This window comes from Amia ocellicauda, chromosome 10 (assembly GCF_036373705.1).
Source record: "Amia ocellicauda isolate fAmiCal2 chromosome 10, fAmiCal2.hap1, whole genome shotgun sequence".
NCBI classification, from domain to species: domain Eukaryota; kingdom Metazoa; phylum Chordata; class Actinopteri; order Amiiformes; family Amiidae; genus Amia; species Amia ocellicauda.
The window spans coordinates 31,936,541-31,954,908 of record NC_089859.1 but is presented as its reverse complement, the minus strand read 5'-3'; the positions used below and the strand labels follow the sequence as shown (position 1 = coordinate 31,954,908).

The following is an 18,368-nucleotide window of genomic DNA, read 5'->3' as shown; positions in this document are numbered from 1 at the left end:
CATGTAGCTTACTTGAATCTTTTTGACACTCATTTTCTGTTCTTCCCACTCAACATGTTGGCATTGAAGGAGTTAATTGACGCAGAGGGGATCGGATTTGATTGTTTGAGCCTGAATGATGGCATGATCATTAATTTATGTTTAAAACAACATTTAACTTAGCCACTATGATTATATATACTCTTGTTATATGAAACAAAGCTAAACAAAAATCCTTCATCAGGCAGGCAACAAAGAAAGGCTTTGTTGCTCTACAAATATGGATTTATAAATTCTCAAGTTAGCTGGTTACAGTCGCTGATTCCTTTACTCCAATAAACTTGACAGAAATTAACCACGGCCATGATTAGTGACAAATGCTCGAATTATACATTGTTAGGAGTTAATTTCTGGTGTAATGTAAAATCCCATTTGGAATTATGTAAAGAAAATTAGTTTGCCATTAAAGAAACATAAAAAGCAATAACTGACTGTTACGCAAGTAATGATGAGCATTAATACCTATTGCTGAGGAAAAGCCAAAGTAGAGAGTAAGAGTCATATATAATATTTTTATAGGCATTTTTTAGTGTGATTAATTTCTTATCTCAGTCATGAAAGCTGACCGAAAAAGAATGTTGGTTTAAAGTTGGTTGATAGTTAAAAGAGATTTCCTACTAGTGTAATAATGAACATATCACCACTAACAACCAGCATGCTATTTACTCACCTGCACCAACCACTTTCCTCTAGTTGTCTTTACTGCTTTTGACCACCAGCACCAAAACATGATGTCCTTTACAGTAGTGTTTATGGGATGCACTGTCAGCCTACTTCTTAAACTCTCAGAAACATATTGCTGCAGTCTCCCCTTATTCACTACTGATGTGCCACATTCTCAGAGGTGGAACACACTAACCATTCTACACCAGCATATACCTACACTGCAGAATGAGTGGAGAACAGAGAAATTCCTGAGTCACTTATAACCTAATAAGCCTTATAACCAGTCTAACCTACCCGTCAGGATTAGCACTCATACACTTACAAATACTGTTATGGGATCTTTAATGCCCAAATGCAGGATCTCCATGTAACATATCATCAAATAGATCCTGCAGGACCGTATCCCCTGTCAACACACTTCCCTGAGATGGTGTTTTCTGGTTGAGTAGGAAGAGTGTCTTCTATTGGGAAACCCATGCAGTTTTCAGGAGTACAACAATTGTCCTTAAACATCTCCCATTCAAGACTAATCAGGCCCAGCCTTCTTAGTTATAAGTCAGGGATGAGTCATCGTCAAGCAGGTTTAATTCCTGTTTGCCTAAAGGGAAGTTGCACAATAGTTAGATTTCATTTGAGGGACTCAAAAATAATCCACGTAGTATGTCCTCCTAATAAAGTACTTTTTTCCCAAGAGCGGCAGTTTAAAATGTGAACAAATGTGTATATTGCCTTTGTCCAGTGCATTACTTTTCCAACGGCTATTTAGCAATGAATATACAGTACTGTGTATACTGGAAAACAGATTGCTTCAATACTTGAGCAGAGCATGATTGATTATTGAGCATTGGTTAGCATGGCTGCAGGGAAAAATACAATACAGATGCCAAAAAGAAAGCATCAGAATAAAGACACACTCAAACCAGGGTGCCAAAGTGAACAGCACCTTTACATAATGTTAAATGCATACTCACAACCAAATTGCTTGTGCCCACGGTTGAGAAGCATGTGCGACCCAATACTATTCTGATAAGGATTTCATAGATTATCATGAAAACAGGCTGACCTCGCATGGAAAGTATTTGCATTCTAAACCATGTATTTCCCAGTCCTCTAGCATGGTGCTGTTATAAATCGTGCTTTCTACTATTATTTCTTCTGCCATTTCAATTATATAGCACATAAAAGAAGTCCCAGGGCCATAAATGTCAGTATATTTTCAGTGGTGAATACCTGTTTATAGAAGATTGTGATAAAGAGAGCCTGAATTTATTGCTAACATCAGATCTGGATAATTTATACATATGCAGATGCATGTTTTCCAGCCAGAGTGTTTTAAACTTGTTTGTGCATACTAAAAAGGAAATAATGTACATAGTATAAACAGGCTTTGAAACTGAGGCAAAGACAAAGGCATAAACATTACAATACCTGATGCACCAATCATAGATGTAAGCAGAGTTAAGAAATTACAAATTAAAGGTAAATATGTTCTTTAGATTGTTTTTTTCTTTTAATTAGCTATTTGGATTGTTTGTGATTTTAATGGATATTAGCTATCGGGTTATATGTCAATCCATATTGCATTAATTTGTTTATGTAGAACATTGATAAAGAAAACAAAAATCCTAAATCAAGAAGCAATACTTCACCCCACAGCTATTGGAATCTACACATTCATTAATCAAGAAAAGGTTATTTTTAAAGGAATTATATGGTACATTTTAACATACAACATAAGCTCCTAAAGGAGTAAATTGAATTACTACAATACAATAATTCAATTCATGTGAATAACAGTTAAGCAGTGTTGACTTAAAAAAATGTGTAGACACACTTAAAATGACATGACCTTTGCAATACTCTTTAAAGCAGCCAGGCGCACTCCCTGGAGGGTTTCGTTGGAGTACGTATCTCAGTGCAATCAATGAAAAGTGGAAAATGCTCATGTCTGAACTGAAGGTTTCTTGTATTATTATTATTAAAATGGAAAGCACGAACGGCAAATAATAGTTTCATAAATCAAAGCCAAGGTAAGTAAAACTGCCAAGATCTAAAACTAATCTTATACCTCTCTCCTGCTAAATTATTCATAACATAAATTATAGCGTGCAGGTATGTAATATATTTCTGTAAAAGATTCCACATTTTGCTGTCTATTTAAAAAAGAAAGAAAGAAAGAAAGTGCGTAAATGAAGTATCAATCTGTATTTCTCAGCTCAGTGGAAAACCAGATAAATAGCTTACGGATGAAAACCTTGAAATGCACTTAACTTAGGTAAGATACAATGCAAACTGCTTAACATATAAAAAAATACCATTGAATCTGTTTAATATACACATCTAACAGGGCAAAAAAAGCATTGTGACGGGATGGACATACAGAGAGAATACATCTGGACTGCACATGTTTTATTATCATTACAACAGATATATTTTTTCTTTCCAAAACAACATACAGTTTTCACAAAAAAAAAAGAAAAATGTGTCAGTATAAAAATATGTATGACTTTTATAGTTGATATTATGCTGTTATTTAAACACACACACAAAAATGATATCAGTGAACAAAGGGTAATCATTTTTAATTTGCTAAACAGTTATAATTGAACATTTCTTCTCATATGCAGTTATTGCATTTAATGTAAAGAAAAATGCACTACATGAATTGTTGTTTCTTGAACTCAGTGGGTATGATTAATCATCAAGACTGACTATTATTCGTTTCATTGTGTTTGCAAAGTCCTTACACGAATATAATACTTTCACTGCCTGTATGTTGAATGTGAGTCAGCACAGATACAGCTGCCAGCAAAATAATCAAACATATTCCAATCTAAACTCTTTAATATAAAATTTGCATTGCAAACAATGTAACAAAGTCATATACTCATAATCAGAATTGTGAAGGTAATCATGAGAAGTTTAATTTCTGTTTCTATTGAGTATCAGTCTATTGAGGGTGTACATATTTTTGACTACTCTTTTTTAAATAAAAAGGGTAAACTGTCAGTTGTTATTCTCTGTGTTAGCAGGCATGAGCCCCACAGAGTATGACAGGTGATGGGAGAGAAGCCGAGGAGGCCTTGTTATCACTGTGCTTGTTCCACTGCTTGTAATAGTCTTCTGCAATGCCAGTGTAAGATTAAATAAAAACTTAGACAGTGAAGGAAATAGTGATATTCACTTCTAATAAGCTAAGCATGTAATACTCAAAACATAAAGAATCTAGACGGATTTAAGAGCTTACACAATGTACTATTTTTGTTATTTTCTTAAAAAAACATATCTGGCAATATTTTCTCCTGGTAGCTTAGTAATGTAGTTTCTATGGACAGGTTGCACTTATTTTGGGTAGTGGGGCATTTACGGGATTGTAGCTCAAATCTGTAGCACATACTCCTTGTAATAATAACACAGAAGCTGTATGTTTTATAATAAACCTTTGCTTACATTTTCAGAACAATACATGTGTGCTACACAATTTTAAGAATAATGTTTTGCTGTGGTTGAAATTGTAAACATTGTGTTGATGTTCTCTGCATCCGAACTACATGATAGAGTCTGAAAAATTGCAAGTACAAATATTTGTGACTAAAATGAAGTGGTTTTGTTTGTTTGTCTCAAGAGCTAAAGAGATGTGTGCACAAGCAATTTCTAAAGTGTCATTTATTGCATTCACTTTCTAGATGGAATCAATTAGCCAGAAAACAAATTACCCGATTTCCTACACCCATATACCCATTAGTCTAGTAATTAGACTTTCTGTTGTATATTTAAGATTGAATGTAAATTGTGAGCTCTTTGAGCTTTTAAATATCACTTTATGCTGCTATGCAACAGCTCCTAATTAGCACCAGTGAAACCATGAAACATGGACATGTTGAAACACAATTCAGCCGTGTGACTTCAAACACACACATGCACACGCACACGCACACACACACACACACACGCACATACACACACACACATACATACACACACGCACATATATATTAGGTGAGTAAAGTACTTGCAAATTGAAAAGATATGGTGATCAAAGAGAATACAAATCAGTTTATGCATAACGGGTATACACTTTTTTGTTAATCTCAGTGGTGAATTTGGTAAGTAATGTGTATATGTGTGCAACAGTAGAGTTACCATTGTGAACTTTTCAAATCTAGAAAGCTTAGAGATACCCATTATCTTTTTAGAAATCAATTTATTTTCTGCCATGACTATGCATAGGTGGCAATGAAAATATGCAAATACAATGTAGTTACAAATAAGGCATTGGTTAATGTGACATTTAGTACACAAAGGCATTTCACAACTTGAAGAACTTTAAGAATTCAAAAGCTTCAGATTCAGGAAATCTCATTGGAACAATTCATGGAACAGAATAGGCCACAGTATCACCTCATATTATGTTTCTTCTAATATCAGAGAGCTACATAAAAAAATCAAATTGAGCACAGTTTCAGAATACTTTGATGATCTAACACGTCTTAGGAATCAGGCTTTTAAAGCAGGCATAATGTGAGATGCATTAATGTGACATTCATTAGCTATATATTTAAACTGTTTTGGGGACTGAGATAAAAGTATGTAATTATTTAGTTTGGAAAACTGAGGATCAAATAGCATGCCTCCACCGAAGCATAACAGCAGCAGGTGTCACGGATGTTTCGTCTCATGGGTCTGTAATGACACCTGAGGTCTGGCCCCAAATGCTCCTGCTGTTCATTGCATTTTCTCGCTTGATTGAGGCTGACAAATTGTTCAGACCTTTGGTTATTCTTTCTTGTTTTTTTCTTTTTTTTCTTTATTATTTACAAATACAATCCCCTGAAACATGTTTAAAAACTCAACCCAACAATGTATCTGTCAGATAATTTGTATGAGCACATGCAACCTGTTTGGTATCTCTTGCTTCTTTCTTTGTTCATGATTGGAATAAAGCATAAATATAGATGTCAAGTTCTTTTCTTGTAACATAATCGTTATCATCCTAATAATAATAATAAAAATAATATTTATTATGTATAATGAAATAATGTTATATAATTATTATTATAAGTAGTAGTATGAAGAAAAAGAAAACATCTGAAAATGTTGTTAAAAAATTACTACAGTCAAAACCTTAATAAATACATAATTAAGTTTATCCATTCATACTTACATACATACATCAATGAATAAAATCTCCTTCCCTTATACTTTGAATGGCAAGGAAAAGAGAAGTCACAGCATAATTGCAAACTTCTGTGCAGGCTGATAATCTAATCTTTCAGCAGCTAAGAAGTTTCAGGACAAGGATCTACACCATATCTTTAGTACTCATTATCAGGAGCGCAGACTAGTACTGCTGATATATCATATGTACATGTTTTGTTTACATTTGCTAAGAAGTAAAAACACTGCATCCTCTGTAACAGACACAGTCAGATAAATATAATTTATATACAATAAATAAATTGATCTCCATACAATCTATAAATAATTGAGCCATGCTAGCATTTGTATACATGGTTGAAATACAGCTGCTTCAATACACACATGATTTATGTACAGTAGGCGGAGTGCTTGTTGATACAGAATCCATACTTTGAATGGGGAATACAATTATAACAAATTTCCAACAGCAGCATTGTTTCCTGGGATGTTTCCAACATGTAAGTTTAGTCTGAACATCTGTTGTGCATGTTTGCAGAATTTGGAATACCATATTATTCTGTTTCAGTTTAGACCTAGGCTCCCCCATAGAAAGAGAATCAAACTAAGTATAGGGCATAAGGCGATCCTGTGTTCAGTCTGGATAAGATTAGGACTTAGCAGGAGTCACCAGTGAAATCCCTGATGCTGGGGGATAAGTGAACTTGTTGGTTGCTAGTGTAGAACCCCCTTCTTCTTGCAGTAAACTGTCAATTCAAAAATGTAACATCTTGGCTTTGTTTGGGTGGAATTAACTCAGCACTGTACATCTGCTAGATAATGCTGCATGACACATCAGGATATATCCCAAACCAATCAACATTTTGGCCATTCCAGAAGCATCCTGGGAGCAAATGACAAAAGCAAAGGACTGGGAATGGATTCCTGTCCATGAACCCTAATTTGCTCCTTTTGGATACTCCAACATTCTTTAAAACTGAAGTCTGAAAGACTGGTTGTTGGGTTATTGTATCTGCTCATTCAAAATATTGATATCTTGGAGGAGATAACCATACATAAAACACAGAATTAAAGGTTTAATGAGCACTCAAGCAAATCACCAATTTTATACAACACCGAATGATTGAGAAGAAAATGTTTTCTTGTCTTTATGTAAAGAAATAAAAGCAATCACGACAAGTGCATTTGAAAGCTGCTGTTAACAATCTCTTTTGCTGCTCTTAAGCAGAGTATTTTCCATAAGGTAAGCTAAAAGTCTAAACAAATGACATACCCAGTCATTTTGTATTGATTTTATGCTGTATGTAAATTGTTGAAGAGCATATAATTCAGTAAAAGCTTTAACTGTATTTATTTCCAACTGTTTTCAACCTCATTTGCATATTTCAATAGTTCACAAAATATTCAGAGATTGAATGGGGGGAATAAAGCTAAGAGTCTTTATGTTTATCATTTGTAGACTATAGACTTTGTTTAGAATTCTGTGTACTAAAAGTATCTTTGTATATATTTTTAACTAATGTTTTCTACATTATCCTCGACCACGGATAAGTGTGAGGTAGCTCCAGAGGGACTTGATCCAACTCTAAAATTGATGGAACCATACAGCTTTGCAGACTGTTTGGAGTATGCAAAGGCCTTCCTCCTGTACAACTCTCCCTTCCACATGGAGATCATCAGCAGAGTAGAAAGAACCACGCCACCCAAGGTGAGGAGGCAGAGCCCAGCGATTACACACCTGTCTAGGTGAGCCCCAATTCTGGCACTTTCATTCTCCAGCCTTTCCATTTCCCTGGCTGAGACGCTGTCAGGGTTAACACTGACATCTCGCGGGATGGCATAGGAGATGACCACCAGGGAGATTCCAGTGACGAGGAACGTCACCGCACTGATGAAGCCGTAGTCCACTGATTTCCCTGCCGCCTCGGAGGAACTTTCCTCATCTGACATCAGTGACAGCTCCTGAAGACCCTCTGGTTGGATTTCACTGGCGGAGCTGTGACAGGACGGTCCATACAAGCCTTTCCCAGAGGACTGAGTACTAGCCCTTTGCAGGTTGACATTTTCGTCAATGTAAGTGAAGGATGTCTCTAATTCCTCATCACAGCACACCTTTATCTCCTTCGTCTGGCCCTGGTGATTAGGCTTGCTGAGCAATCCCCCTTTCACGGGAGCTGTCCTTGGTGCTGAATTACATTGTCCTTCACTGACAGATGCCCTTTGAGCTGAATTGCACTGATGCTCTCTGGAAATTGCCTTCCCAGCTGAACTGCCTGACTTATGAATATGCAGTGGAGTTAAACCACAGTCAACGCTGCTTGGGGGATCGGGTTGCTTGCTGTCATTATCTATGTACAGAAGCTCCAGAGAAGCCATTTGATTGTCGCGTTTACCTGCACCTCAGGACATTTCCACGATTCCAATTAACACCTGAAAAGATAGGCATTAGCTGTCACATACAAATATAGCGTTTTGTTTTTTGAATGAAGTATTGTTCATCTTTCATTCATCTACTTTTGTATGAGCAACTTAAAATAGCCTAAACCACGTTCGAAGTGATGGAAGCTAAAATAAATCAATAACATACAATACAAAGTTCCTGTTAATTTTAGATTAACATTTTCTCTGAATCAAAGACAATTAAAGTGGCTGATTAGTCTCCTACATCAGTATCCAATTAGGAACGCAATCCGCATAAAACGACAGATTATCCTAAGTCTTTTTAAATCACAATGTCTATCTTTAAAGCCCTTTAAAAAGGTAACAATAAACCGCATCGCCCTAAAGAACGCCTTAACGTGAAATATCAAAACGGTATAGATATTCAGTCATGAGCGAATGATGAACAGTACTACTTGAAATAATGTTGGAGTGCAACATGAATCAAATATGGTAACACGATAGCCCGAGGAACGAAGAATGTTAGCAAAGCAAATATATAATTTATGTTCTCTTAGTTACCTGTGAAAAAGAAGGATTTAAAAAGAAAAGAGAATACTTCACAAATGTACTTTTACAAGAAACAATACAAAGATATATGATATAGTTTGTACAATGCATGCATTAAACTGATAAGCATCTTGCAAATACAATCACTAATTCTCCCATTTTGATGACAACACGAAAAACAAATTAAAACACCAAAGCAACTAAATGAATGTGTTATGTTGGCACATGCTCATCAAACCATCTGTTTTACAACGTCAGATGTATTAAATACCTTTTATTCCTACGTCTGGGCGCCAGCATCCCGAGCTGCTCTTCTCTGGGTAATTGAAAGGGAAAGGTTTTGCAAGTCCCTCCTACGCAGGGCTTTGGCTGCCTCGCTGTGGTGCTGAAATCAGTTCTGTATATCCCCATGGGCAGCTTTAGACCAGTACAGCGAAGTGTACCATGAAGAGAAAGATCAAAGAGGATTGTGGGAATCGTAGTCCCGAATCGTCTGGTGTTTTCACGTGTTGATTGTGTAAGACATCTCTCTCCGTATTTTGAATTTGTGTTTACAACCTGGTATGCATTACTGTAAAAAAAATAAAAACGATATAAAGGTTTTTTCTTTCATAACTATAGGAAGTAAGGAATACAATCTACTGTTAACACATTCTATTGAATAAAACTTTCATTGTATTTATATGTATAATTTGTTTATTATGCGTGTGCCTCGGGGAACCTTTCCTTGTTATGGTTTAATAATAATAATAATAATAATAATAATAATAATAATAATAATAATAATAATTTCCATATTATTCTTTTTAATTACTATTCAAAACCAGAATAACACTTTCAATTAAATGTAATAGCTTCAAAAACATAAATTGCATTTTGTTTCACAAATGCATGATCCCTATCACAACATATTATTATATTACTCCTGTGATAATCAGTCAAATTTCCAATATCTGAAAGATTTTGATATTCAAGAAGAGAAAGAAGCAGGCAGATTTTTTTTTAAAGTCTTATTCAGAAAATATATTCCTGTGATCTGATAATAATATGTAGTTGCCTGAAGTTTACGCTTAACATGCTTCATTGAAAATACTAATCGGTTCTACATTATTTTATGCTTCTATTGCATTTGGGTCAGTACAGATTTTCTTATGTTCTAGCAAAAATATTGCTCATATTTTATTTATTTTTAATTAAAAATATGTATAGTAATATTAAAATTACTTTCAGCCTTTGTGGCATTATAAACTTACCAATTGTATGGCTTCTTAGTACAGATGTCAGAATGTAGGGCAAGTTGTAAACGTGTCTAAGAAGCCTAAGTAAATCCTTCCCTTGTTGTTACACCCTGGAAGCTACAGTGTACACAGTCTGTGCTGTGTGTGATTACAAGCAATCAAGCATTAATGTAGGTAGCCATGGGTCATCATCTCCCTGTGCTTCGATGATTTCCTCACTGCTAGAATACAAGTTTTGCATTTGCTAATCCCTCACAAGGACTGGGGACAAGCAGCTCACGCTTTTTACATCTTGGTGATCATGACCTTAAAAAATGCTTTAAGAAAGGAGTTATGGTGAGCAGTGATGCATGCACATAAAACACACTTCTGTACACACAAAACACACACCCTTTTATTATATGTGCAGAGTGGATTTATAGGAAAGGATTGTTAGTTGAAATAATTGCAGTGAAAATTGGTCTATGATCACTCATTGTGTAAAATCAACTTGCGTAAGACTGCATTTCCCATTCAGACCAATTACATCAAGCTGAATTTCCAGAAGGCAGTGTGAGTTTCCTTTTAGCATACTTGTGTGCCATAAAGCATCAAGCTCTCTGTAATACAGATCTATGCAAGCTGACAATGGTCTTTCAAAGGCATATTTTAAAGGGTATCCCCCCTTTTCATTTTCTAGTCAATGTTAGTATGATTTATTTTGCCCTCTGTGCATATAGTACAATAATGTACATTTATAGCAGAATTAAACAAAAAAATACCTGTATCCCCTGGTCTTCTTTGTAAGGTTTTTTGATAGGCCATCCTATGACAAACGTTTGCACCACTACCCTGGAATGGTTGCCCACCAATCATCAAAAGTGTAAGCCTTGATGGAAGACATGGGTGAAGTGTATACCTTTCCTCAAAAGGTACAATGACTGATTTTGTGTTTTTGTTTTCTTTAGGAATTGAAGCTTTTTAGAGTGTAATGTATGTATCCTATGTCTCATGCATCTATTCTTAATTAAAGAAGAAAAATTAGTCTTGTTCTGCCTTGCACAGAAAACAGTTCAAAATCGAATTCTAACTGTTAATCATTGCCAGTCAAATGACTTGTTAATGCATGATGTTTTACAGATAAATCACTGCTGAAGTAAGGCAGTTGCTAAGAATAGTTTCAAGAAGCCCAGCAGCTAAGAGCCAATACAGGGTTAGACTAGGACAGCAATGCACTGCAGAACTGCAAACAATATCCACTAGTAAAATATTTTTTGTAATAGAATGTTTGTATCTAGCCTGTCAGTGTGTCACTTTTTATTTTTCTCAGAGGCTAAGGGGGGGCGAGGGGGATGTCTTTTCATCAAGGATTGTAGCTCTGCAAGGAGCTGACTAGTGCATTTTGAGAAAAGACAGGTATTGTAGTTAAGGAGGATTCTTGAAATATTGCTAAAGCTGTGTATACATGCACACCCTAAGCTCTGCATGCTGAAATGGTTGAATGTAGCCCAGGTGTGTGGAAAAGAGAGACCCAGACCATAACTTGATCATTTACCCCTTAAAGAGAAATAAACAGGTTACTGAAAAAGACAGCAGTAGAGTAGCAAATCTATAATTGTGCTCTTTACTGTTTACATTCTGATATGTTTTAAATCAGACATTATGCAATTTCCTGAAAAGTGTTTCTCTAAGACCTGCAAAGAAAGTCTGACAAATATGAAATTGACTCTTCAACAGTGATTGCAGTAGACTTATTACTTAGAAGTTTTAAATCTTGTTAGGATATTCTATAGTTACATCTAGAACCATTTAAAAAGTCTGTAGTTACAGTACACAAACTATGATATTGCAATTGAAATTTAAATCCTGCTTAAAGATAAATTAATATTTCATGAAATGTTCAGTGTTGAACCCTTAATAGTAACTATAACTACAAAACAATGTAAAATGATAACGAAATACTAATGAACACCAAAAATCCAATGGTTTCATTGTCATTACGGTAAAACTAAGATTCTGTTTTAAATCCACTAGAGGGAGCACAAACTACAGTTTCAAGCAGAATGTTTTGATAATGCAGTACATGTTAAGTGTCTGGTCTGCATAATTTTGTTTTATTAAAAATCAAACTGAGTTTTTAACTGAAATAAGAATGTGTCTGACTGTATTTAAGTGTGGAAAGCTATACTAGAAGACTTGGTTAATAAATGGTAATCTCTGCTCAGTGCATGTGTGTGGTTGGCATTGTATAAACAGTAATAATAACTACAATTATATACAATTATCATTTTTTTAACTATGATAACCTACAGAAAACCTAAAGCTAAAAGTAAGCATTACTTATTTTTATACACTCACCTAAAGGATTATTAGGAACACCATACTAATACTGTGTTTGACCCCCTTTCGCCTTCAGAACTGCCTTAATTCTACGTGGCATTGATTCAACAAGGTGCTGAAAGCATTCTTTAGAAATGTTGGCCCATATTGATAGGATAGCATCTTGCAGTTGATGGAGATTTGTGGGATGCACATCCAGGGCACGAAGCTCCCGTTCCACCACATCCCAAAGATGCTCTATTGGGTTGAGATCTGGTGACTGTGGGGGCCAGTTTAGTACAGTGAACTCATTGTCATGTTCAAGAAACCAATTTGAAATGATTCGACCTTTGTGACATGGTGCATTATCCTGCTGGAATTAACCATCAGAGGATGGGTACATGGTGGTCATAAAGGGATGGACATGGTCAGAAACAATGCTCAGGTAGGCTGTGGCATTTAAACGATGCCCAATTGGCACTAAGGGGCCTAAAGTGTGCCAAGAAAACATCCCCCACACCATTACACCACCACCACCAGCCTGCACAGTGGTAACAAGGCATGATGTATCCATGTTCTCATTCTGTTTACGCCAAATTCTGACTCTACCATCTGAATGTCTCAACAGATATCGAGACTCATCAGACCAGGCAACATTTTTCCAGTCTTCAACTGTCCAATTTTGGTGAGCTTGTGCAAATTGTAGCCTCTTTTTCCTATTTGTAGTGGAGATGAGTGGTACCCGGTGGGGTCTTCTGCTGTTGTAGCCCATCCGCCTCAAGGTTGTACATGTTGTGGCTTCACAAATGCTTTGTTGCATACCTCGGTTGTAACGAGTGGTTATTTCAGTCAAAGTTGCTCTTCTATCAGCTTGAATCAGTCGGCCCATTCTCCTCTGACCTCTAGCATCAACAAGGCATTTTCGCCCACAGGACTGCCTCATACTGGATGTTTTTCCCTTTTCACACCATTCTTTGTAAACCCTAGAAATGGTTGTGCGTGAAAATCCCAGTAACTGAGCAGTTTGTGAAATACTCAGACCGGCCCATCTGGCACCAACAACCATGCCACGCTCAAAATTGCTTAAATCACCTTTCTTTCCCATTCAGACATTCAGTTTGGAGTTCAGGAGATTGTCTAGACCAGGACCACACCCCTAAATGCATTGAAGCAACTGCCATGTGATTGGTTGGTTAGATAATTGCATTAATGAGAAATTGAACAGGTGTTCCTAATAATCCTTTAGGTGAGTGTATATTGTTTTTAAATAAGGAACAAGGAATAAGGAATCAACGGATGCCCCAAAACATTCATTTGTCTGTGTGCCAATTTGCAAAGCTTACAATATCTATGCAAATCCAGAAATGCGAATGCTATACCTTTGGGAGAAATATATTTTCATACCATTGCCCTACACATCCCTGGTACACTGCCAGAGGTCACTTTTCTGAAACCCTGAACAGCCTTCCAGACATTCCATTCTTCCCCAGCATTCCCCATCTCACATTGGTCCAGCTTTTCATCCAGTGACAACTGCCTTCCTCTGATCCACCTATATAAACCTCTTTGTTTCCCACACCTGTTGTGAAGTCTTGTTTGCTCTTACCAGCATTTTTGAGCATTCTCCACTGTTATAGATCTCCTGTGCTTTTGACCCTTGCTTGCTCCTGACACTCTGGTTGCCTGATCATTAGACCTCCTGCTCGTGACCCTGACCATGCTTTAAGCCTATTCCCTTCTACTCTGTTCACTGGTTTAAAGACCACAAACCTGTTCCAGTTCTGTCTCCTGTGCTCCACACTTGGATCCCCCCCCCACCTAACCCACCTAAAGGCATCAAACATTACAAATTCGCATTTACATTATACAAAGCAATTCAAAGCATAATAGATTTTACAACTTCCAATTTACACATGTAAGTACAGTAAGTGAGGTCATACATCCCGGAAAGTAAAAGCTAAGTGCCGTCAAGATGTAGGGTCACAGTCAAGGGCTACGGGAAAGGAAGCAAAGGGGGAAATCAAAAATACAATTATTAGTAAGGCAAGAAGCATAGTAAAATGTTGTGAAGTGCTATCTTACAGGAGAGTAAAAGGACTAATATTACAAGTACTGTCTGAAAAGATGTGTTTTGAGTAAGCACTGGAAGGAGGTCAAGGACTCTGCTGTTATGACTTCAGTGGGAAGGTCGTTCCACCATTTAGGGGCCAGGGAAGAGATGGAGCGGCTCTGGAGGAAGGGGAGTGGAGAGGAGGCAGTGTTAGTCTTCTGGCACCGGAAGAGCGCAGTGGTCTGGAGAGGATGTATGGAGAGACGAGGGACTGAAGGTAGCTTGGTGCAGTGTGGTCAAGCAGTGTGGTCGAGTGAGGGTCAGTGTCTTGAACTGAATGTGTGCCGGTATCGGGAGCCAGTGGAGGGAGCGGAGCAGTGGGATAGCGTGTGAGTAGATAGTAGGGTTTTTTGGGCGCGGCCTATTTTGTTATGACGTATGCCCTAAGCTTATTAATATTCCTACGTCATAATTGGGGGGCGTGATTTTAGGTAGAGTTATTTCCTTAATTATTCCTACGTCATATCCGTCAGAAAGTGTACACCCATAAAACCCTGAACAACAAGGCCACCCATAAAGACCTCCTCTCTATTTAAGAACCCGCGCTGCTTTTAGGCAATACCTCTTTAATTCTCAGCATCTGAAACATCCCGCTTCTTCAACATGTCCAGCGACATCAACATGAAACCCCGCAAGAAACAATCCCGGGCAAGGGTTCCTGTACTCACCAATTTGAAGATTGAACGCTCCTGGGTGTTGTTCTGGGGGGGTCGACGGGGTTACCGCTTTAAAAGGGATCCCAGCTATGTTGGAGTGGAGCTTTTTGCTTTGGGAGAGAAGGAGGGTACGTTGGAACCTTTTGAGACGGTGATTGAATACTCTTATGAGGACTGGTTGAAGGTGATGGCATGGAGAGACCTGGGGCTTGTGGATAAGACTCTAGAAGGCTTGAAAGAGGGTCCAAGAGAATGCGAAACGGAGTCTCCGACTCAGAGTTTTGAAAGGTGTGAATGGGAAAGCTTGCAGAACTACGGTACAGTGGTGAAGAGTCTATCTCTAACTACAGATCGTAAGGTTTTGTTTAGCAGTACCCTGATTACAAACCCTATTGAAGGTGTTGTGGAGGATCCAGAAAAACAGGTTACTGAAATTATGTTTGACGCCGTGGACTGGCCTTTCTTGAAAGAGGTCATAAACTGTATAAATGATGGTTTTGACATCTTGACCAAATGTTCGCAACTGGATTCGGTTAGAAGGAGAATATGCTGGATTATGGATTATATATCCCCCTTGAATGACGACGACGATGATAAAACAGACGACGTGTGGGGTTTTGGAGGGGGTTCTGACGGCTCAGGGGCTACTCTCTTCTAAGAGGGCGGTGTGTCGTGACGTAGTGAAGAGATAGGATAAAAGGCGCAACAATTCATTCATGGTTTAAAATTAAAGAGAATGTCTTACCCGAAAGCTGCGGACGTCAACAGGCTCTACAGGCCTCTTCAAACCCGGGATCACCCCTGGTTCTATTCCCCAGATTTTGTATACACTCCGGAACCCTCTGACTGCGGTTACCCTCCAAGACCTCAGACCCCGGTCCCTCAGGACGAAACAACATGCGGTGCGATGGATGTCCAAATGAGTCTCGGGGATCCCCAGCCTCTGGAGCTCATGGAGGGCCTCGATTTTGCCGAACTGTCTACCGTCTGGGCGTCTCAGGAGGGGGTCAGTCCAATGGATGTAGAAACACCCCACAAACCACCAGACGACCCAATGAGCATCGGACTGTCTCGGGGGCGTGATGAAGACGCAGGATTTATGCCCGGGGTATGTGACCAAGTAAGCAGAGTGGTTAAAAGCACCCTGGTGTATATTCTGAGTGCTCTCATCGACCGAGCTCTGAAAGAAGTCTGTCGGGGGTGTGAAGTGAATCACCCCAGTCAGTTGAGACACAGTTGTTTGTTTGAACCAGACCGTTACTATTTCCTGTTCTATTTCTACGTGTTTTACAGAAGACTGAACAAACCGTGGCTGAAACCGGCACTAATCAAGGCGCTGTCTTACTCCCACATACCTGTCACTGCGGGACAAGTCCAGAAAATCATAGATGAGATTTTGCTGGAGCTGAAAAAGGAGCCGTTTATAATAGAGAAACTTGGGCAGCTGCTCAATGACCTGGATGAGCCAAGTAGAAAAACCGCTGGCAAGCTAAAAGCTTATTTCTTCCGTAAAGAAGTTAAAGCTGGGGGCAGCGACGAAGAATTCGACATCTACGCCACTGATTCAGACTCTGACCTGAACTAAGGGACTTTGAACATGGGGAATGTTCTGGACTGCTTCTGCAACTGGTTCTGTCATCAACACTCTGCAGCTAACCTGAGAGCGCTATTACACCATGTGCTTGACAGAAAAGTAGCCAACGCGAGCCTTTTCTCTACAGATTTAACCATCGATGAGGATCAACTTTCAAACCTGGAAAAGTTAATGGTTGCTGTAACAAAGACCGGGGGGTACGAACACTGGGATGAAGCGCTCAAGGGGGACATGCGCAGGCTTTTATGACGGCAAACGCCAAGTACCCGATCGAAAGAGTCTATATGAAAGTCCACAGTATCCCCGCAGGGACACGGGTGATGAACCAGGAAAATCTGTTTCTAGGACAGCTCCCAAAACAGGTTATTATAGGTCTCGTGGATAATGATGCATTTACCGGGGTTTACAACAAGAACCCCTTTAACTTTAAACATTATAACGCGGAATTTATAGCGCTGTACGTCGATGGTGTGCAGGTTCCATCCAGACCTTTTCAACCTGACTTTGAAAACGGCAACGCGGTTCGTGAATATTACAGTCTAGTACTGGCTACGGGTCGCCATCTCAAGGATCAACCTCTGCTGATCGATCGCCGGGAATACTGCAGTGGTTACACCCTGTACGGTTTCAACCTGACCCCTGACGAAGAGTGTGGACAACATTTTTCACTGATGAAGACGGGCAATATGCGTTTGGAGATGCGTTTCAAGCAGCCTCTACCACGCACTGTAAATATGGTCATGTATGCTGTGTTTGACAACATTATTGAGGTGAATCAGAGGAGAAACGTTCTGTATGATTATTATTAAAATGAACACCAGAGAGCTCAACCACATCATGAATGCCCTGGCCGGCTCACGGAAACTGTTTCAAGGAGTCTACGCCTGCGACCAGCTGCCTAAATTTAAGATCAAGAATTTACCTGCAATGTACATAATCAACACACACCCTAAAAATATGCCCGGAGAACATTGGCTGGCTATTTATCTAAGGGAGGACCGCCGTGGTGAATTTTTTGATTCCTATGGAAACCCCCCGGATTTCAGACCTTTCCCTTGGAAGATCAATAACTTTCTGCTCAACAACTGTCAAGAAACCATTTACAGCGGTCGTCAAGTACAAAGTCTTCAGACCTTCACTTGTGGTCAACACTGTGTGTTTTTCTTATATCATAGATCTAAAGGAAGGTCATACCCCGATATTATGGCCTTGTACAGTGAGGATTTAGGCCAAAATGATAAAAAAGTGGCAGAGTTTGTCAGGACACTGTGGACCCCCCCTTATAACACAATGACTTACGACCCTAGCCAGCCATGTATACAGATGGGGTGTTCTTGTGAGGATTTTAAAAGATGTCATGCGTGTTAAAGTGAAAAAATAATGAAAACAGCCTTTGAATCATTAGTTTTGTTTTTATTCAACACAAATCTTATACAAAGCAGGGTTATGTTATAAATAAATGTACAACATTTGAAAATAAAAAAAAATAAAAAAATTGTTTGTCGGTTCCTTATTTACAGGGGAGACAAATAAAAACATGAGATTAATAAGCTTCCCAACGATGGATAGATCCTGAGGATGGTTGCTCAGCACGGTCAGAGTAATGAGATATCGGAGTCAGATCAGTCACCACCTCTTTTCACAGACGGATTTTTTGTCGC

The 18,368-nt window shown here is 38.4% G+C and overlaps 1 protein-coding gene across 1 annotated transcript; it reads right to left on the bottom strand.

Moving 5' to 3' along the window:
* Positions 1–2,931: 2,931 nt before the first annotated feature.
* Positions 2,932–9,317, bottom strand: tmem74 (transmembrane protein 74). Its single transcript, XM_066715958.1, has 2 exons — positions 9,083–9,317; positions 2,932–8,292 (listed from the first exon to the last, which is right to left on the bottom strand). The coding sequence occupies exon 2, from the start codon at positions 8,236–8,238 to the stop codon at positions 7,375–7,377; it is 864 nt and encodes a 287-aa protein (XP_066572055.1). The 5' UTR covers positions 8,239–8,292; positions 9,083–9,317; the 3' UTR covers positions 2,932–7,374.
* Positions 9,318–18,368: the final 9,051 nt, after the last annotated feature.

Coding starts and splice junctions, on each gene's coding strand:
- tmem74 (XM_066715958.1), bottom strand. CDS start 8,238: ATGGCTTCTCTGGAGCTTCTGTACATAGATAATGACAGCAAGCAACCC.